Source organism: Trichoderma reesei (genome assembly GCF_000167675.1).
Source record: "Trichoderma reesei QM6a unplaced genomic scaffold TRIREscaffold_30, whole genome shotgun sequence".
Classification (NCBI taxonomy): Eukaryota; Fungi; Ascomycota; class Sordariomycetes; order Hypocreales; family Hypocreaceae; genus Trichoderma; species Trichoderma reesei.
The window spans coordinates 52,213-72,803 of record NW_006711177.1 but is presented as its reverse complement, the minus strand read 5'-3'; the positions used below and the strand labels follow the sequence as shown (position 1 = coordinate 72,803).

General features: G+C 50.8%; 9 protein-coding genes across 9 annotated transcripts; 6 read left to right on the top strand and 3 right to left on the bottom strand.

Moving 5' to 3' along the window:
- Nucleotides 1-1,756: 1,756 nt before the first annotated feature.
- Nucleotides 1,757-3,699, top strand: TRIREDRAFT_111890 (uncharacterized protein; the record flags this gene model as incomplete). The annotated part of the gene is made up of 3 exons (XM_006969278.1): nt 1,757-1,835; nt 1,895-3,340; nt 3,395-3,699. 3 exons carry the CDS (start codon nt 1,757-1,759, stop codon nt 3,697-3,699), a joined length of 1,830 nt encoding a protein of 609 aa, XP_006969340.1.
- Nucleotides 3,700-4,963: 1,264 nt separating this feature from the next.
- On the top strand, nt 4,964-6,052 carry TRIREDRAFT_69755 (uncharacterized protein; the record flags this gene model as incomplete). The annotated part of the gene is made up of 1 exon (XM_006969277.1): nt 4,964-6,052. One exon carries the CDS (start codon nt 4,964-4,966, stop codon nt 6,050-6,052), a length of 1,089 nt encoding a protein of 362 aa, XP_006969339.1.
- Nucleotides 6,053-6,256: 204 nt separating this feature from the next.
- Nucleotides 6,257-7,466, bottom strand: TRIREDRAFT_111888 (uncharacterized protein; the record flags this gene model as incomplete). Its single annotated transcript, XM_006969240.1, has 3 exons — nt 6,257-6,452; nt 6,514-7,322; nt 7,377-7,466. 3 exons carry the CDS (start codon nt 7,464-7,466, stop codon nt 6,257-6,259), a joined length of 1,095 nt encoding a protein of 364 aa, XP_006969302.1.
- A 247-nt stretch (nt 7,467-7,713) lies between these two features.
- On the bottom strand, nt 7,714-8,181 carry TRIREDRAFT_111887 (uncharacterized protein; the record flags this gene model as incomplete). Its single annotated transcript, XM_006969239.1, has 2 exons — nt 7,714-7,844; nt 7,902-8,181. The coding sequence occupies 2 exons, from the start codon at nt 8,179-8,181 to the stop codon at nt 7,714-7,716; spliced, it is 411 nt and encodes a 136-aa protein (XP_006969301.1).
- Nucleotides 8,182-9,684: 1,503 nt separating this feature from the next.
- TRIREDRAFT_69751 (glycoside hydrolase family 16) lies at nt 9,685-11,928 on the top strand (the record flags this gene model as incomplete). The annotated part of the gene is made up of 4 exons (XM_006969276.1): nt 9,685-10,775; nt 10,829-10,869; nt 10,931-11,167; nt 11,231-11,928. 4 exons carry the CDS (start codon nt 9,685-9,687, stop codon nt 11,926-11,928), a joined length of 2,067 nt encoding a protein of 688 aa, XP_006969338.1.
- Nucleotides 11,929-12,349: 421 nt separating this feature from the next.
- Nucleotides 12,350-12,611, top strand: TRIREDRAFT_111884 (uncharacterized protein; the record flags this gene model as incomplete). The annotated part of the gene is made up of 2 exons (XM_006969275.1): nt 12,350-12,403; nt 12,465-12,611. 2 exons carry the CDS (start codon nt 12,350-12,352, stop codon nt 12,609-12,611), a joined length of 201 nt encoding a protein of 66 aa, XP_006969337.1.
- A 1,071-nt stretch (nt 12,612-13,682) lies between these two features.
- Nucleotides 13,683-15,488, top strand: TRIREDRAFT_69695 (uncharacterized protein; the record flags this gene model as incomplete). Its single annotated transcript, XM_006969274.1, has 2 exons — nt 13,683-14,278; nt 14,354-15,488. Coding segments are annotated over 2 exons (1,731 nt in total), but the record flags the coding sequence as incomplete, so codon positions are not given.
- A 553-nt stretch (nt 15,489-16,041) lies between these two features.
- Nucleotides 16,042-17,770, bottom strand: TRIREDRAFT_111881 (uncharacterized protein; the record flags this gene model as incomplete). Its single annotated transcript, XM_006969238.1, has 7 exons — nt 16,042-16,611; nt 16,671-16,789; nt 16,839-16,875; nt 16,927-17,055; nt 17,115-17,364; nt 17,433-17,524; nt 17,597-17,770. The coding sequence occupies 7 exons, from the start codon at nt 17,768-17,770 to the stop codon at nt 16,042-16,044; spliced, it is 1,371 nt and encodes a 456-aa protein (XP_006969300.1).
- A 644-nt stretch (nt 17,771-18,414) lies between these two features.
- Nucleotides 18,415-20,483, top strand: TRIREDRAFT_69712 (uncharacterized protein; the record flags this gene model as incomplete). The annotated part of the gene is made up of 8 exons (XM_006969273.1): nt 18,415-18,663; nt 18,735-18,907; nt 18,995-19,257; nt 19,315-19,480; nt 19,532-19,742; nt 19,813-19,879; nt 19,991-20,229; nt 20,277-20,483. The coding sequence occupies 8 exons, from the start codon at nt 18,415-18,417 to the stop codon at nt 20,481-20,483; spliced, it is 1,575 nt and encodes a 524-aa protein (XP_006969335.1).
- Between the last annotated feature and the right edge of the window lie 108 nt (nt 20,484-20,591).

The window sequence follows — 20,591 nt, the reverse complement described above, 5'->3', positions numbered from 1 at the left end:
CGGACGCAGGTCAGTGACACCGAGGCTGTGCGGCCGAGTCGACATTCAAGAGCTGGCCTGATGCGGCAAGATGGAGCAGCAAATCGCACGTTTGATCATTTTTTGGACACCGAGGCGCCGCACGTGTGCATGGGTGGCGTGTCGAATGTTGCACAGTGGCTGGTTCAGTACCTTATGTTACTGGGCGGGAGACGCAGTGACTTGTAGTGGTGGGTAAGCGGTTCTATGGCAAGGCGGCGTTATATCGAGGAAATCAGATATTCTTGCAAGGAAGAAGGCTTCATGCCTCCGAAGTTAACTAATGTTTGTGACGACTAGGCACCAAGGATGAGGCTTCATCAAGGATTCTTGAGTCCGCTCTTGAAAATGTTCAGTGAAAAATAGTTAGAGTGGCCGTCGTATTACTGAGGACTCGTATGAAGGCCTCACAGTTGTGGTCATTGTATTATTTTGCAACCTTTGAACTCTTGGTTGCTACAGACGGGATACCTTTTACCACAGACGGGACACTGTCCACCCTACCTTAACCCTCCCCCCTGGACAGTGAAGGGTTCCCCTAAGCCGGCTAGCGCTGGATCCGATGCCAAGCTTAAGTGATAACTCTATCCACCGAGTCTGTGAGTGCGTCAACCTTATTGCGGTTTAACTCGGTGTCTTGCCAGGCTTGGCAAGACCTGCGATCGAAGGCTTCTTCATCCAGGTCCCAGGCACGTGCTCTGTCGTGATTGAGGGACGCGCTGCTTTGCGGATAGCCATACTATGTTGTTCTCTCTCTGGCCCTTGAAAGTATTGGTTCTCGATTGTTGATGACAGACAAAGAAGGGAGGGTTAATGAGAATCAGAAGTGACTGAGAGATCTTCAAGTTCTCTTCTCATCCTTCGTTATTTACAGTCACTAATGAAAGCAGTTTATCTGTAGAGATCACATCACTCAGGCCGTTCACGCGACACTGTCGGTCCAGCTTCGAGACACTTAAAAATAAACATAAAGACAAGCGGGCGCCATGGCCGGTTCAGGCATGTCTTGGCCGCAGCAGACCCTCTTCGGCTGGTGGATCCCATCTTCAGCCAAAGTCTGGGGGCCGCATCGATCTACCGCTGAGAGCCGTCATCCAACCCACGTGTATTTTCTGAGCGACGTGATAGGAGCAAGGCCATGCGAGGCTTACCATGCTCTTGGGTGTGCCTGGGGTTGGCCGCGTTCGAGCCTGGAACTATTCAAGGTCCCACGACTTCTTGGCTGCCCGGCTCTCCATCAGACGACAATTGCTTCAGTTTTGGTTGATACTTGTTGCCACAGGCTGATCCTTTCATTGCCCAATGGTGTGTATTAACGACGTCGGTGTCCCAAGGGGGAAAGGACGATATTACTTTTGCTCCATACTAGTTGCCTCTCGATATCCCAGCTTCGTCTGCACCATACGACGGGGGAACGACCACGCCATGGCGGATAAGGATGGGGCTTGGGAAGAGGACACTTTCTGGCACAGTGGGCTTCTGTGTTGGCGTTCTCTCTGAATCTTGCGGCCTTGACCTGAGGGTCCATTCACACGCACGTGTATGTGAGATACTTGTACACCTGGACTGTGAGGTGTAGGAATAAAACCAACATACCTGGAACGGTATTTAAGAAGGACCCCGTGCAACTCACCTGTCGACTTTCTTCCCAGGCTGTTCTCTCAACCGCTCCCTTCTCCCTATCTGCAGGATCTCCTTTTTCCTACAGCTTGGGGTTGCTGCAAGCACATCCGTCAACATGGTGCTGCACGAATATGACTACATCTTTGCCATTGGCACTCTGTTTGCCATGCTGGATGCCTACAACAACGGAGCCAGTAAGTCTTTGATGCATTCCAGCTTCTGCATATCAGACAGCTGACTGAGACTCGTCTAGACGATGTTGCCAACTCCTGGGCCACCAGTGTCTCCTCCAGATCCATCTCCTACCGACAAGCCATGATCTTCGGCACCATATTCGAGATGCTGGGCGCCATTACGGTCGGTGCACGAACTGCTGAAACAATCAAGAACGGCATCATCCCCAACTCTGCCTTCAATGGCAACGCCGGCGTCCAGATGCTCGCCTTCACCTGCGCCCTCGCCGCCGCTTCCTCTTGGGTCATGTGGTGCACCCGTCACTCCGCTCACGTTTCATCGACATACTCCCTCATCTCAGCTGTCGCTGGTGTCGGTGTTGCTACTGTGGGAGCCTCGCAGGTTCAATGGGGATGGAACAATGGCAAGGGTCTTGGCGCCATCTTCGCTGGTCTGGGTATGGCGCCCGCCATTGCTGCTGGGTTCGCGGCCAGCATCTTCCTGCTCATCCGCTTCGTCGTCCACGTCCGGAAGAACCCTGCGCCTTGGGCCGTCTACACCTCGCCCTTCTTCTTCCTCATCGCCGGCACCATCTGCACGCTGTCCATTGTCTACAAGGGCTCTCCTTCTCTTGGCCTGGCCAAGAAGCCCGGTTGGTACATTGCAGCCGTCACAATGGGCACTGGCGGTGGTGTTTGCCTGCTGTCCGCCATCTTCTTTGTCCCATTTGCCCGTGCCAAAATCCTGAAGAAGGACTACACCGTTAAGTGGTGGATGTTCCTCCTCGGGCCTCTTCTGTGGAATCGCCCTGCGCCCGCCGATGCTGAGTCTGCCGCTGTGCCCGACTACGCTGTCGTCCAAGAGCACAGGGACGAACACTCCTCCGGTCACTCAGTCGATGGGTCTCTCGAGAGTGGCGAGGGCCTCAAGAAGGGCGATGCCGATATCACCACTACTCCTGCTGAGAAGAGCCTGGCCGCTGTTGAAGCCAACAAGCCCACCTACTCCGAGCTCATGGCCGAGACGCAGAACAGGTTCAACGCCAGGCTGTACGCCAGACGGGGCCCTATTGGCTGGGCCATGCGCACACTCCGTGACAACCCCATGGGCCCTGGTGAGATCTATGAGTGGAAGAACATCAAGATCCTTGCTATCCGTATTCCCGCCATGATCGTCGCTGGCCTCCTCTACGGCCTCTATTACGACATTCACGCTGCACAGACCGGTACGGAGGGCACTCCCGACGGTGACCGCATGAAGCGGGTCTACGCCCACGCGGAGAAGTTCCCCAACGAGGTCGAGCACACCTACTCCTTTATCCAGGTTCTGACTGCCTGCACTGCCTCATTCGCTCATGGTGCCAACGATATCGGCAACTCTGTCGGCCCCTGGGCCGTTATCTACTCTGCCTGGAAGACTGGCAATGCTGCGGCCGCCAAGGCTCCTGTGCCCGTCTGGCAGCTGGCTGTTCTCTCCGGTATGATCTCCATCGGCCTTTGCACCTATGGATACAACATCATGAAGGGTAAGAACATTCTCAAGCTCTATGATCTGTTCGGATTACTGATTCCATTTATAGTCATGGGTAACAAGATTACCTACCACTCTCCTTCCCGTGGTTGCTCTATGGAGATGGGTGCCGCCATCACTGTCCTCGTCTTCTCCCAGTACTCCCTGCCCGTTTCTACCTCTATGTGCATCACTGGTGCCACCGTCGGCGTCGGCCTCTGCAATGGCACCCTCAAGGCAGTCAACTTCCAGCGAGTCGGACTCTTGCTCTTCTCCTGGATCATGACCATCCCTATAGCTGGCACCCTCGGCGGTGTCCTCATGGGTCTCTTCCTTAACGCTCCCCATTTTGCTTCCACTACCGGTTCTGCTTAAGAATCTTAACCCCCCAAAATTTTCAAGATAGATACTGGGGGATCAAAGGGTTCACAGACGGAAAGGTGGAGCCTTATAGAATTGTGCTTTTAAAATGATCGATATCCTGCATACCTAACATGTCATGGTTGCTATGTACTTACAATGGATTTTAGCGATGTGTTTATCAAAGGGAATTTACCTAGTATAGAAAATTGTAGGCGCAATGTCGCGTCGTAACAATGAATGATTTCATTCTAACAATGCTGTACCCAGTGGTGAAAATTGTCAGACACGATTCTATTGTCATTGCTACTTGGAATGCTGTGACTTGCCGCTCGTTGACTCAGATTTTGTGCTGTACTGTTGAGAGGGAGGAACATACTTGATCTGCGTAGAAGACAATATCAGGGATGAGCGTAGAGCTATAAAGCAGACTGGTTCTCTAAAGGGCGTGGCATCGCATGCTCGCCGTGATACATCACGTTTCAACCGCGCAATTCACCTATGCGAGCTATATTACTGACGAGCAACCGCGCTGGTACAGTCTCTGCATATGTGTGCCTACACGGAGAGCCTCAACTATGGCCACCATGTATGAACGGGGTTGGCCTTCCAGAGCAAATATGCAGGGCCTTTTCGACGCCTTCCCAATACCGCGCAAAACTAACCGTGGTGTAATGAAGCGCTCGCTTCTGCGAGCTTGCGCTCTCATCATAAGTAGAGCAAAAGATTCGTTCGATTTGACACCCTTTTTGTGACCTGATGCCCTCTTTTCTCCAAGTCTGAGTGAGGCCTGCGTATATGGTACTGGAGGCGACGGGAATTAGATACCGAAGTGGGAAGGCGGCCAACCAGAACCTCGAGTCCTGCGTCGAACGCCAACTGTATCAGGCCCAATTTAGCGACAAAAGAATGTTTACCGTGGTTTCGCATTGTTCTTTCACTGAATAAAGGCCAACTGGTCGTTTGCTGTTTTGCCTGAAACAGGGAGGATGTTGGAGACTGGGGAGAACATGGGACGCGGTCAATTATTGTGCTGTATCACACCCAGCCAAGGCTACATCCGCTCGAAATCAGTTGGTAGGTCGCGTGGACTGGGATCTGAAAAAATCTAACGCATTGCGTCAATCACTCCCTTGGATGTCAGTGCCACGCCTTTCAACATGTGGGGTCCCTCACCCAAACTTGCTGCCTGACTCTCCCTACAAAATTGCCCATGTCTCTTACATACCTCCGTCTAAAAAGTCATGACAGCTTCACTTTGATTGCATAGAGACTCAATATGACTGTACCCGCCCAGAATAAGAGCCATGTTATCATTGACAGAAACGGCATCATCGAAAATAGACACCTGGTCCACGCCGCGATAGTCGACTCAGCCGGAAAGGTTCTCTTCTCTCTCGGCGATCCATCGCGAGTGACACTCCTCCGATCTGCAGCCAAACCAGTTCAAGCACTAGCGGTTGCGGAGACTGGCGCCCTCGAGCATTTTGCTTTTGACGATGGTGATCTGGCTCTTATGTGTGCCTCGCATAGTAGCGAGGACCGGCATATCGAGCGGGCTCGACGAATGCTCGCTAAGTCGCAGCATACGGAGGACCAATTGCGGTGTGGTGGCCATCCTTCAATAAATCCGGCGATCAACAACGAATGGATCAAGCGGGACTTCGAACCGACGGCAGTCTATAACAATTGTTCCGGCAAACATGCGGGTATGCTGGCTGGGGCCAAAGCTATTGGTGCCTCCGCAGACAATTACCATCTCCTGACGCATCCAATCCAGGCCAGCGTCAAGAGAGTCGTGGAAGAAGTAGCTGGGTTAAGCGAGGAAGAGGTTCAGTGGGGGCTTGACGGCTGCAATATGCCGGCGCCTGCATTTCCCCTTTCTCACTTGGCCAAGGTATATGCTTCATTTGCCCAGGCATCAGACGCAGTAGCCAGTGGCAGTCCAGTCACGCCCAGGGTGCAGCTGATGGGAAAGATCTTCAATGCCATGGCTCAAATGCCCGAGATGGTTGGCGGCGAGGGTCGCTTCTGTACTATCTTAATGAGTGCTCTTGGTGGCTCTACCATCGGCAAGGTCGGTGCAGATGGCTGCTACGCCGTTGGAATGCGCGAGTCTGAACAGACGAAGGGAATTGGAGCAGAGGGCGCAGTTGGGATCGCCGTCAAGATTGAAGACGGCAATCTAGGTATACTGTATGCCGCGGTTGCTGAAATATTAGCGCAGCTGAAGCTCTGTAATCGGGAGGACATGCAGACTCTGGAGACATATCATAATCCGAAGATGAAGAACACCATGGGAATTGTCACTGGTACTGCGAGGTTTGACTTTGAGTTTCTTTGCACCAGGGGGGCAATTTTACTCTAACCGTCTACGCGCTCAGCGGCAGGGGATGCGTTGATGGTAGGATACTCACAATGGTTTCTCAAATCATTGAGAATTCGTAGAGAATGTTTAGATCAAACAACGTCCTAGCGAGTTTATAATTATGGGTGCAAAGCTTGCCAGTTCTCATAAATGAAATTAATTCTTTGCGGCTCTGATATTCGCCATGCGACCTATCCGTATCTCTCAGCTATCCAGTTGATGCAGGAATGAATTCCTCGTAAGGCCCCTAAAGTACTTTCCACAGTACCAGAACAGAATACCAAAACTGCAAAAGAATGTGATCAGTGCCATGAGTGTCATGATCGGCACGAGATACCCTGCCTCCAACGTCCACGGCGTGATGAACTTGCCAACGCCATAGCCCCATAGGTTCTTGTTGCTTTGTTGCCGGTCAGCCACACAAAAGTAATGTATTCGGAGCGAAAAGAGGGTCTACTCACATTGTGATTGCAATAAAAATGGCCCCCGTGGCTGGTTTGTAGCTGTCAACCGCGTATGTCGACGCAATACTCGGCAGGCTCGTCACTTGCATGCCCAGCAAGGTGTAACCAATGATGACAATAACTTTCCAAGGCCACAGCCGGGTATAGCCCACGGCAACCACAACAAGCCCAATGATCATGGCCAAGGTATAAGGGAGCATGGTGATTAGCCTCATCTCTGGCTCCCGAATGCCCCTGTTTCGCTTGGTGAAGTAATTCGCAATCCAGTCAGACAATGGTCCGGATGTCAACAGTCCAATCATGCTGCCCGCAAAAATGGCGAAATTAGTAAATCCTACTTCTTGGGTCGTAAAGTTGTAAGGAGGTGCGCCAAAGTATTGCTGCTGAGTCAAGTTGGCTACTAGGAAGCCAGAAGCCGAGAAGGAGACAACGAAGGCAGCAAACTCGACAATGGGAAAGGCATGAAGATACCACGGAAGCCATAATTCTTGCAAGAGACTCCCCTGGTATGACCCCCATGGACGGAATTGCTTTACGGAAGGGTGTCCACGCGACAGCCATGGGTCCTGTGGCTGCTGAGACGCATTCTCGGAGTGATCGACAACAGAGCTGCTCTTGGTCTCGGGTTCCTCGACGGAAGGAGAAGATGCAGACGTTGGCCTGGGCTGTGTTTTTCGGGCAAATCGTGTCTCCGGTAGTAGCGCGATGTTGAGGACGAGGGTGAGGATGAGTAGTCCAGTGTTGAACCACCAGAAGGATCTCCATCCGAATCGCTCTGCCATGCTGCCCGCTATTACAGGACCAATCTTGACGTTTCTGTCAGCAAGTGTCTTGAATCAAGGTTCGCGTGGATCACTGACCGAGAGGGACCCAAAATAGATGGCAAAGTATAATGTCTGGTATTTTCCGCGATCGTGAAGGAAGATAACATCGGCTATTATCTGAGGCATGAGACTTTCGCAAGGGCCCGCACCGAATCCATTCAGACTAGGTATGTCCAGTTAGGTTGAGCTCATTGTTACGTTGGACCGTGAGTGGTCAAGTCTTACGCTGCTGCCCCAAGAAAGGACTTATAGCTTGTTGCGCGTACTCTCCAGATGGAAGAGATTGTGCACACCAGTGTGCTGAAGATGAGAGCGGGTCTCCGACCGAAGCACGTCGAGATTGGGATCCAAACTAAATTACTGAAGCCGAGGATCAGGATCGTGACGGCTGAGGTTCATCATTAGGATCGCGTATGTTGACCCAATCGTTCATCGTGGTCGGAGGCTCACCTGTCGTTTGCACAGCGTCTGCGAGACTTATGTTCCATTCCTCCACGTACAGCCCTGAAGACATTAGCTTGAAAGGAAACGACAGGTGTTATTGGCGTCCGAGAGACGAACCGAATAGAGGAGCGTTAGCGAGAGGGCCGAGGTTTTGACTAATTGAGACAAAGCTGGCGCAAATGATAGTAGTGAGCTTCCAGAAGTACGTCCAGTTTAGGGGATCTAAAGGATCATCAGAAGGTTGAGGGACAAGAACGCGCGCCTCTCCATCGCCACTGCCGGACTTGATGAAGTGATGCGTTCCGACGTCTACCATCACCTCTGTGCCCGGGTAAATGGTGATGTCGAGCTCATTTTCGATGTCCTGGAGAGTGCGCTCCCGTGTTATCTCAACCATGATGGGCAAGCTCAGAAGACCATGCGAATCAGGTGTGAAGGAGAGTAGAGGGATTCGACATGGATGGCAGATAGTTCGGATCTGAGGAGTTCTTTATAGCATCAAGGAAGAGCAAGGTCACATCCCTTCCAGAAATACCACCCTTCCGTCGAGAACCAGCCAATGAGCATGGCGCCGAAACATGATTATCAACCGTGTCATGCAAGTCTTGACTTATCCAATTGTGTGCTTGCTATCCTCGAAGCTAACACGCGAAGTCCCAAGAGCCCGTCTTCCACACCACTGCCATATTTTTCGACATTTGCATCATATTTGCCATGTCGCCAATCGGCAACAGGGCATCTAAGCTCCATTTGGAGTTCTCCGTCCCTTGTTTCGCCCCTACTCCGCAGATAGTCCCATGAGCCAACGGTTACGCGTCTTTCCAAGTCCTCCAAGCATCATGTTGATCCGCCCCCAGGTTCTGTCGTCGTTAGCGCAGAATCTTACCGCTTCGTTTTCTCTAAGGTTCATGCTTCATGTTGGATAGGGTCCTGTTCTGGGGTTTGTTCCCCCGAAATGTAATGGAACAAGTCCCGACTTTTCTACCGCCATTTTAGCTGGGTGAAGATTTGTATCAAGAGGTTGGCTTCGGTGAGTGAATCTCTCAGGGACTTCGTCAGCAGTGACTCAAGAAGCTTCCTAATGTCAACGGTTAGATAATGATTACGGACTAACAGGTAAGTGACCGCTTCGTCAAATGTTACTAACAGAGCTTGAATGGTGAATTTGGCTGTGCGCTCGGAATAGTTTTGCCGTTATTGAGGCTCGCTCTATGCGTAAGTGTCGTATGCAGTAATTATCCCTGTACGTTTAAGCGCCAGAATTACACAGTAAGTCTTGACCCGGTGACTCTTTGTCTCCTTGTCTCCCTGGGGTAGCTAAATCTCGTTCCTAGGGGGTCGGCAACCGGGTTGCCATTGCAGCTAAAGGATTTGACGATCCACGGGTCCCCCCAAACCATGTTGCCTCGCCACTTTAGGAGTCTAGAGAGAAGAGTCTAGATGTCTAGAGATTTCATGGTTTTTAAGCATAAGAGATTCCAAGACTTCATAGCCAGATCATCACGATCCATGAAGACGAAGGCAAAACATCTGTACCGTCGGATGCGGGGTAATGCGGGGTAGAATCCCAGATCTGATTCCCATGGCTATTGCAAGGTCCGACGAGTTTGGATGTCAATGATGGTCTATGTCGGCCTTCTTGTCTAAAGCTGGGTTGTCCAACCCTTGATATTGCTTACAACAGTATTTGAAAGCATATGTCAGAACATCGGGTGGACTGCAACACTGGGCTATGGCTGAGAGTTGGGCTGAAGGACAGATTATGGAGGGGTTGGGAGGGAGGCGCAGGATCTGGGGTTGATCACTGTAAACACAAGGCATAGCCCTTCCAATTGACTGATCATCATCAACATTCTCATTTCTCCTTTCTGCGTAGCCACCGAGCAACGCCCTGAATGCAATGGCAACCATTCCAGAAAGCAATGTGGACGTTCTCATCGTTGGAAGTGGGCCAGCTGGGCTGATGATGGCAACCTGGATGGCCAAATGTGGCATCCACGCCCGAATAATTGACAAGCGAGGAACGAAGATATTCAACGGACAGGCGGATGGCCTCCAATGCCGTACCCTGGAGATCCTCGACTCCTTCGGCATTGGACATAGAGCATGGCGCGAAGCAAACCACATGCTGGAGATTTGCCTTTGGAACCCCGACGTAAATGGAGTCATCAGACGAAGCGACCGAATCCCTGACACTATACCGGGCATCAGCCGCTTCCAGCAGGTTGTCTTGCACCAGGGTCGAATCGAGAGATTCTTCCTCGACGCGATCACAGAGGCGAGTGGAATTCGCGTTGAGAGGGGAGTGATGCCGTCGAAGCTCGAGATAGACGAATCTCTTGTTGAAGATGACGATTCATATCCAATCACTGTTACTCTAAGACACCTCACTGAAGAAGAAGCCACTCCAAGGCAGACTTCGACGTCTGTAAACGGCCAAATGGTCCAGGATGGGCTCTTTCGCAGCAACCTTGCCAACGACACACAAGATCTGCTTGAGTTGTCAAAGCTTCATGACAAGGCGAATAGCGAGGAAGTTGTTCACGCAAAGTATCTCATCGGTGCAGATGGAGCACACTCGTGGACGCGCAATCAGCTTGGCCTAAAGCTCGAGGGGGATTCGACTGACTATATCTGGGGCGTGCTGGATATTGTACCAATTACCGACTTTCCAGACATCAGAATGAGATGCGCTATTCACTCTGCTAACAACGGAAGCGTCATGGTTATACCGAGGGAGAATAAGCTCGTTCGACTTTACATCCAGCTGACGACAACGGAAAAGACGGGAGACGGTTCGTCGAGAGCGGACAGATCTAAGATCAATCCCCAAGTCATTCTAGAGTCTGCGCAGAGGATAATGGCGCCGTACAACATCACCTACCGGAAGCTGGACTGGTGGACGGCGTACCAGATAGGCCAGCGTGTCGGTACGTCCTTTTCAGTGCATGAGCGTGTGTTTCTCGCAGGCGATGCAGTGCACACTCATAGGTAAGGTACCTGCAAACATGAAGACGAGAATAGAGCTGATAACTCGTTTGCAGTCCCAAAGCAGGCCAGGGAATGAATGTGAGCATGCAGGATAGTAAGTGATTGAAAGACTATGTATCCGCGAACAGGGCATGGGGTGCTAACACACACATCAGCATTCAATCTTGGCTGGAAGGTTGCCAGTGTTGTCAAGGGCCATGCCAAGCGATCTATTCTCAAGACATACCAGTCAGAGAGGCGTGGCATTGCGCAGGAGCTCATTGCGTTTGACCACAAATTCTCCAGGCTCTTTTCGGGCCGGCCCGCCAAAGACGTCATGGATGCAGAGGGTATAAGCATGGAGGAGTTCAAAGCAGCATTCTTGAAGGGTCATATGTTCGCCAGTGGCATTGGTAGGAAAGACCCCCCCCCCCCATCCTCAAGGTGCCGTAGTACTGACTTGACATATCTCGCAGCTGTAAACTACGGAGCCAGTCTGCTTGTTGCAAAGAAAGGCAGCAACGAGGCGCAGGGGGATGGCAGACAGGTATCCGTCGCGAACTCTCCAGACAAGGTCACCTCTGATGAGTCCCTATGCGGTGACATAACTGTTGGCATGAGAATTCAAAGTCACAAAGTCCTCAACCAAGCCGATGCTCGACCCTGGCACCTTCAAGAACTCCTTCCCAGCAACGGCCGTTGGCGTGTTATTGTTTTTGCTGGAAACGTCAACAACAGTGAGCAACGAGGCAAGCTGGAAGGGCTGGCCCAAGATTTCGGCAACCAGAATGCATTCTTACGCGCCTCTACCCCCGCGAGTGCTAAGCATGACGAAGTATTTGAGCTTCTTCTCATTCACAATGCTCCTCGAACCAGTGTTACCATCTTCGACTTCCCAGAGGTATTCCGCCACTTTGACGAGATTGATGGCTGGGACTACAACAAGATATTTGTGGACGACGTTTCGTACCACGAAGGCTTCGGAAATATTTACGGGGCCTTGGGCATTCCGCATAGCGGATGCATTGTTATTGTTCGACCAGATCAGTACGTGTCTTATGTTGGTCCAATGGACGATACTGCTGCAGTAAGCCGCTTCTTCGGAGGTTTTATGACGCTTCAACAGCAACCATCCCGGGTACAGACAGGTTTAAAGCTTAAAAACGCCCAATGATGTTCATCATCGTTCTTGAGGAGGAGTTCGGTTTGCGACTGTATCACTGATTCGGGGTGACAAACTCCTCGCTACTTGTCAACGACTCAAAAAAACATCGTATCCGTACGTTTCACAAAGGAGAGAGTGAGCCGCCACAGGACTGGGCGATTGGTGCCCGCTCTTTTTTTTATTAACTTGATATAAATCGTGTACCCAACCCTGATTCATGGCGTAGCACCCTTTTGCACAATGTACTGTAAATGTCCGTTCATGTATTTGTTTAGTTGCTATAAGTTCGTCCAGATCCCCCTTGATTTGTTTCCTTCTTTGTCAGTCTCGAGACATACCCTCAGATTGCGTTCAGTCTCACATCTCACACAGATACATATTGTTTCAAGATACATATTGTTTCAACACATACGTAGCCCAAAACGCCAAGATGACGAAGAACGAAATGACCAAGAGTGCTGCCTCGCACATTCAGAGCACGCAGGTATGAACGACGCAAGAGACCCCCGTACTCCCTATCTCCTGTACTGATTTACGTCCGTTAGGCCAAGGGAGGCAAAGACATGTCATCCAGCGGGTTCTCTGCTCGTGCACAGTCGGCGGCAGCTCATAATGAGAATGCCTCTCGAGGCAGTGCATCTGGAGGTGGCTATGGCGACAACTCTGGCAATCAATCCCAGACGAAGAAGTAGGGCGATCTCTGCAATCACATTATCATGAGACGACGCAAGCTTGGCAACCAAAAGCATATGACCTCGATTCTGGCTACTGCTATTGTCATGTACTTGCTTGGAGGAAGTGCAAGGATTCGACATCCATCAGAATAGGCTTTACACTTTCCTTACAGTACACCGAATTTTATCTGGATCATGATCAGACATGTAATGCCCCTCTCGAATTATGCACTTCACCAGTGTTCAATAGCTCCCTCAGCACGTCTGGCACAGTCAACAGCCCCAAAAACCTGTAATGACAGACTTCCCATGATAACCCCAAACGTGTATCATTGACGACGTAACGGCTACGTCTCGGGGGCATCCGTCGAATCAACTCCCACGAATCTACCAGTTCCCATAGTCTACCAACTCACATGGCTCGTCCAGGCAACGTCTTCGGCCAATTTCCCCAAACTCTCATCCTCGCCACCATCTCTCCCACGCTAGGACTCTACATACCTAGCTGTTTGCCCCTTGTCGCAGTATCAACTTCGATAGCCGCATAGACTGCCGTAAAGCGCCCCCGCGTTATTCCCCGCAACGGCTCCGCTAGTCTTCTCTCTATTCGTCTAGCGCAGCGAATGAGAAGCTGTCGCAGGATCGTGGTATCGGGTAACGGGCTGTTTACTGTGACCCGGTACCCGATGGCTGGAACAACTGCGTCTCTTCTGGAAATCGGCAAGTTGGCGTGGCAATGCCATCGTCAGCTTAGTGTAAGCATCGAGGGCATCCTAGCACTGGACACTTCGTAATCGACATTGTCGTGATATCCGCGCGGTATCCCAGCGGACTCCCGAATGATCCTATGAGGTCTAGAGGTGAGTCTCAAGGCAGCCAAGAGACCAAGGTCACGCTCACTTCGCTAAACAAAAGAGACTTGATCAAGGTGAATCTGCGTCGGGGCACAACTGCACCCTGATGTTATGCGGATATCTCTCCCGGTTCCCGCCTGTAAAAATTGACATCGGGAATTGTCCATTGACAACCTCCAAGCGTCGGCTTCATACCAGTCCATATCCGACAGCACCCCATTACACGTGAGACAGCATGCCTACGAAAAAGGTGAAGGACAGTGAGCGGCGGCGATGCGCCAGGGCGTGCACAAACTGCAAACGACGCAAGGAGCGCTGCGACGGAAGACAACCTTGTCGGCGCTGCATAGAGAGGGGGGCCGTCTCAGAATGCAGTCTGAGGCCCCCTCGGCGCTCTTTCTCTGTGGCTTCCGCTCTGCCACCAAGTCCGTTGTCCGAGTGTTCAGACCCTCGATCTACAACCATCGAGTCTACGAATGGTTCGCTGTCAAACGATGCCGATGGACCAGCTCATGGCCTTCAGCATGAGATGGCACTGCGGTTCCCTCATTTCTCGAGGCTGATAAAGGATGACAGAGGCACCTTCATGTTCATTGGCGACTCTGCCAACCACAGCTTCCTTCAGAACGTCCGCCGGATTGTTCGCAGGCACGTGGGTGATTGCATCTTCGTCAATGATCCGCTACGCCATCACATGGTTGAGGCATGTCCAAGCAAAGGCCACAATATGATACTCGACAATGGTACGGCACCGCCACCAAAACCAACCGAGGATGAAGCAAGGACTTTGGTTCTGTGGTATCGACAAGCTACGCATTCCATCCTCGAGCTGTTTGACGATGCCACTATATGCGACAACATCCTCAACTGGTTGCGTCTTCCTCAGCAGCCTGTTGACGCGCTGAGTGCCACATATTCCTTGATACTCGCCATTGGTGCTCAGGCGTGTCCTGAAGACTACGACGAAACAGCGGAGAAGCACTTCAACTACGGCCGATATGTGACGCTGGCTACTCTCATGGACGACCCCAGCATTGCCACCACTCAATGCCATGTTCTCATAGCCATGTATCTCCTGGCCCAGTCACGCAGAAACGCTGCCTTCATGTACTTAGGGATAGCCGTGCGTGGCGCTTATGCACTGGGTCTACACAGAGAAGATGTTTCTGCGCTGTATGATACGGCCGAATACACGACCCGAGAACGTTTGTGGAAAGGTATCAGGACTCTGGATCTCTTTATGAGTGCTTCACTCGGTAGGCCTCCGGCGACCCTGGAGACTCGGGACACTTCATCGAAAGAGCACTATTCAGCTATGAACGACTTGTCCTTCATATTTGAGAACATCTTGACCGAGGTGTATGCCAAACGGAAGATCACAACAGAGTGTTTGACGAAGATCAGCGAGCTTCATCGCAGCTGGGCCGCCAGATTCAGTAGTGGCCAGAGCGTGGAGGGCATTGACATACATGCTCATAAAGGGACACCGAGAAATCAAGAGATGGCACCAAATATTGGACAAATCCACCTCAAAGAGGCATACTATTGGACGATCATGCTGCTATCTCGGCCATTTCTCATCGACTACGTTTCTTCAGTATCGCCACCAGAGATGGACGCACCTCCCACTTCATCCCGTCATGCGTCCACACCGTCACCATCACGAAATATACTCGCTCAAGCATGTGTTGACTCTGCGGTACGAACAATTGAGCTTATAGAGCCGCTTCTAACGAGCAACCTGACACCAAAAAGGCTGCCCTTCATCGTGAATTCAGCATTCGCGGCTTCGCTTATACTTGGACTTTGTCTCTTTAGTGATTTGGAAGGGTCTATGCCCGTCAGGAGGAAGCGACTTGGAGAAGCGTGCAAGATATTGGAAAAGTTCAGTGTGCACGACCTGGTCACGAAGCGTTACTTAGGTATCGTGGAGAAGATGATCGGCGCATGCGACACGTTCCTGGAGCTGCAACAGCGGAAGAGGATGGAGTACAATAACGACTTGATCTCGAGGCTCTTTGGTCGGGTTGATGCAGAGCCGCCAGCGAGAGATGCCGATCCAACCCACGACTCCTCTCGAAATCACATGGCACAGTGGCAGGGATTCTGGGCTTCTGAGTCTGCAGCTGCCAACCAACCAACACCATTGCCGACAGCAAGCGGCGGTATGGTCCATAACAAGACGAACTTTGGGGGGATTGATGAAGCACATTATCACGAAGAGCAGAACAGAGGCACGATGATGCAGCAAGATGATGGTGGCAACCCGTCGCTTCAGGATCTCGGCGATATCGGAAGCTTCTTGTCCCCGAGGACACTGTGGTTCGATGCGTACGATAGTGGCGCACTGTTTCCTATGGTCGGAAGCAGTATGTTGGAATTTGCAAGCCTGGAGGGAGATCAAAGCGCGTAGTGCATGAGAGGCAGAGCGAAAACATACATGTAGCATATCATTGTCTGCATAGGACTCTACCGGACAGTAGTCTACCCCACGCGCTATCATCAACCTGGTAGTTTTTACATGAATGATACATAAATCCTAGTCATGACTCTCTCACTTATAACGATCCAATAAGAGCTCACCAAGGTTGTCTCTATAGCTTGCTTTCAGCTGCTCGCAAGGCGGTTTCGGGTAGATGACCTGATCTCGGTGTCTTCGGCGCTTCTGACGAGCTCGACCTCTGCTGCTCGTATTTCGCAGTCACCTGCGCAAAGGCTTCCTCCACATCGTGCTCAGATAGCCACTGGAGATCTGGTCGGTTTCTCATTCTAGCCCTAAGAGCTTCATCTTCTTCTTTAGGAGTGGCAAATGTCGGCAATTTGCGGTTGATCAGGCCATGGACGATGCTCAACAAGCGAGCGGTATGCGGCCTTCTGGTTTCATCGTACAGGCCCAATGCGGCTTTGATGTTTTCCTGAGAAAATGGTACAGGGGCCGCACCAGATGAAAAGATGTGCCTAAAAGCCAGTCCAAGGGCGAGAGAGTCGTCGAGGGCCAGCGACCCACCTGCGGCGAAACTGCCTCCGTGTGTGTGCGCGGCATCACCTACAAGAGTCACGCGGGGAGCTGGAACCCACGAAGGAAGAGCATCTCCGGCGTAATTGGGATAAAGGCGGGCGTGTGGCGTCAGTTCGGTCAGCCTCTTAATAACGGGATGCCAATCCTGTTGAATCAATAAGTTCTCACGTGCTATAGAAATCGCTGCTCCATGGAAGATCATACCTTATATTTCTCTTTCAAGAATTGGACATTGCCTGCTTGGTCCCATGTTATAGACTTTTCCAATTCTTCGACACTACGGCCATCATCGTAGGCACCGACGACAGTGTATAGACCCTTGCCTGACAAGAGTCAGCCATCTATTGTGACACGATGAACAGAGAGCATTACCAAGCCTTGACGCGAAAAACGTATCTTTAGTTCCCCACTGGAAGATGGTCAGTAAAGCTCACGTGTGAGGAAGTAAGTTGCATATTACCCAGTGAGCAGCGTCGGCGGGCAAGTCGGGAACTTTGCCCTCAACCAGAGAGGCGTCAAACGTAGATCGCACGAACACCTTCCCGCTGAATCTTAACTTATAATCGGGGTAGAAAGAGCCTCTGACTTGCTGCAGACCATGTCAGCTCAGCACAATGGAAACGGGTTTATGTGAAGGCTGTAGCTCACTGATCGAATTCCATCTGCTCCAAACAAGACATCACCATCAGCGCTGGTCCCATCTTCAAAATAGAGAGCAACGCCATCATCATTGGCTTCAGCGCGGGATATCTTCTTGTTCAGATGTATCCAAGTCTTTGGGACGTGCTCTAATAACGCAGCATGAAGGTGACCTCGATGGAATCTCGTCGTTTGATGGCGACGATCGGAGACGTGAGAGAAGGTGTCAACCGAGACTACCTGGTTTGTCTTCCAGTGTCTTGTTGCATCAATTAGTTATATAATACTGTGTTCATATAATTTCCAATCTCATCATGCCCACCCTACCTGTAGATGTGTGGTATGCCGCTTGGTCCTCTGAACCCGACCTCGTCGCTTAGGGCAGAGTCGACTCCAAGCCTCTCAAGCGTTCGTAAACCCTGTAGCCCGCATCAGCAAATGAAGGTAGGAGGCCCTCCTCAAGCGACTTTATTCTGTTTCACAGAGCTTACGTTGGGGCTCAGCGCAATACTGGCTCCAATTTCCCGCAGCTCGGGGCTTTGCTCAAAAAGCTGGATATCAAGGTCTGGTATGCCAGAGATCCGTGTAAGTGAAATCGCCGTCGCCAAGCCTGCAATGCCCGCGCCGGCAATTAAGACTCGAAGTGGCCTTTTGCTGCTAGCCATCTCTGAAGCTTCCTGGTTGCCTTGCCCCCCTCCCCAAAAGGTCGAATAGCTCATTGACGGTGCAAGAGCCACTGTGGTGTTATTCTGTATCCGATATGAGTGCTTGGCTGATTCACCTCACGATGCTCTAGGTAACTAGCTAGGCATTGATGATTGCGAATGAAGACAGCCTGAGAGAGATTGACTTCCGGCTTAATCTACCAATGCAGTGGCAGAAACATGTGTGACTTTAACTGGCTTAGGTGATTATATGGCAATGGATATCAAGAGTTGTGATAGGCCACATCAAAGCACGTCAACTCCAAGGCCATGACGCAAAACCCCTCCGCCGGATATCACAACCCGGAAATACTTTCTTCATCCCTCCTATCAATCTCAAACCTGCGAACAACGATTTCCCATCTACGAAATACCCAATAGTAAACCGACTCCGGACGAATGACACGAGCTGTTGCCTATCTTTGCTTTGTGGGGGAATGTAGAAGCATGATTATCAGGGATGGCGATTGATGTCTGGCCAATGGCGCCATATCGGATGTCTTTGTTGGAACGCCCAGTTCTGGAATAAAATTTGAAGAGGAGCAAGTGCCAAGTGAAGCATGGTGGGTTAACCATCGCCAAAATATCACTTCCAGGTGGCAGCCATGGCAACCAAAGTCATCTACAATGCAAGATCAATCTCGCGACCCGAGTCCCAGGAGGAGGATATTCCTCCATGGAATGTTCCCAGGCTGTCAGATCGCTCGGCCGACGAGAGCTACAAGCTGTTCTCCAAGGTCCAGGTAGCCGATCCGACGCCAGAAGAAGCTCGTCGAATCCGCAACAAGCTGCTTTGGAGGGTTTTACCTTTCCTTTGCGTCGGATACCATCTGATGTATGTCGATAAACAAACTGTACGTTGAGCTTTTCACGATCTCTCCAAATATAACTACAGCGTTTAACGGGCGAGATGCTTGTTATCTAGCTCGGTAGTTCAGCAATCCTTGGAATATTGGAAGATGCACATTTGGACGCCAACCAATACAATTGGCTGTCATCCATATTCTACTTCGGTTATATGGTGGCAGAATTGCCGCAGAACTGGGCTCTTCAAAGATTTCCTGTTGGCAAATGGCTGGCTGGAAATCTCATCGTCTGGTGTGTAGAGCTAGATTGACCATATCAAGGGCTCAGCTCCAGTGGTAATGAATGACCCGATTGGCTAATCTTCAGCAATATTGGCAGGGGTGGTATTACGCTGCTGCACATACCGTGCAATAATTTTGCGTCTTTGTTCGTTGTTCGGTTTCTTCTTGGACTCAGTGAAGCCTGCATAGTACCGGCATTTCTGCTGTCCATGTCCATGTTTTTCACCTATCAAGAACAAGCCGTTATGATGTCTGTTATGTGGTCTATCGGCAACTCAAGCCCCATTACATCTGGCTTCTTGTCATACGGTGTCCTATGGATCGAGACGGGGCCATTTCACCCGTGGAAGTGGCTTATGGGTAATACACTCGCTTTCAGGTTGTGTTATATACCTTAGCCGCTGACACAGTTCACAGTCATTACCGGCGTCATCACGATCATCTTTGGCCTTTTAGTATTCTTCTTCTATCCTGACAGCCCCCTTCATGCCAAGTTCTTGACTCCTGAGGAACGAGCGCAAGCCGTTCTGCGAATCAAGGGCAATAATTCCGGCATCGAACAGAAGCAGTTCAAAAAGCACCAGTAAGAAGGTCATTTTGTGCCCATTTCCGGTCATCTAACACGCCAGTACAGGTTCACTGAAGCCATCAAAGACCCCAAAACATGGCTTTTTGCCTTACATGCTTGGTCTCAAGAAATGGGCAATGGCATCAACAACCAGACGTCGCTAATTATCAACTCATTTGGCTTCACGGTGTTTCAGACCACATTGCTCAGTACTGTAAGCGGAGTCATAGCATTTTTCACACTCTCTGCAGCGGCCATCGCTTTACACTGGACTAAGGTAGGTCTCCAATACCCATCAAGCAGGTGTTGGTGGAAGAAAAAAAAAGAGATGCTCATCAAGCCCCCAGAAGTCTCGAGCGTGGATATCTTTAGTTGCCTATATACCAGCTGTCATATCCAGCATACTACTTTTAAGTGAGTTTATCACCAAAATGCGTCCCATCAGTCTTGAGATGCCCGCTACGCGATGCTCTTATGCACCACCTATTCCTTTTCAAGCACCTAGTACTAACAGGCTTGATATAGCGCTCCCGTGGTCGAACCGTTGGGGTCTAATTGTTGGCGTATGGCTCAGGTACACAACTGGCGTCCCATACGCCGTTGTCATGGTTTGGGCAGCAAATGCCTCCGCCGGACACACTAAGAAGACTGCAGTCATCGCCCTCTACCATATCGGATACGGACTGGGAAATATTATATCTCCTCAGCTGTTTCAGCCGCGCTGGAAACCTCGATACAAGCCGACCTGGATAATTCTCCTCATTGTATGTGCGCTATTTACCGGTGTTCTATGTCAGCTAATCATCTCCAGGTCGCTGCTATCCTGCCATCTATTATCATAATCACCCTTCGCCTATACCTTCATCGTGAGAATAAGCGGCGCGACAAACTTGAAGCTGAAAGCCTCGTGGCCGACAACGGCATTGTCGAAACCACAAATGGGGACGGAACAACAATGACTCGTATGGTTGATAATAACCAACTTGATCTAACAGACAGAGAGAATCTGAAGTTGTGAGTCTATATCGGGCTCTCTAAAGATTGGATCTGGTCACTGACTTTCCCAGCCGATACGTTTTGTAGCTACGCAAATGTACTCAAGTTCTCATTGCAGCTAGGTATGCTA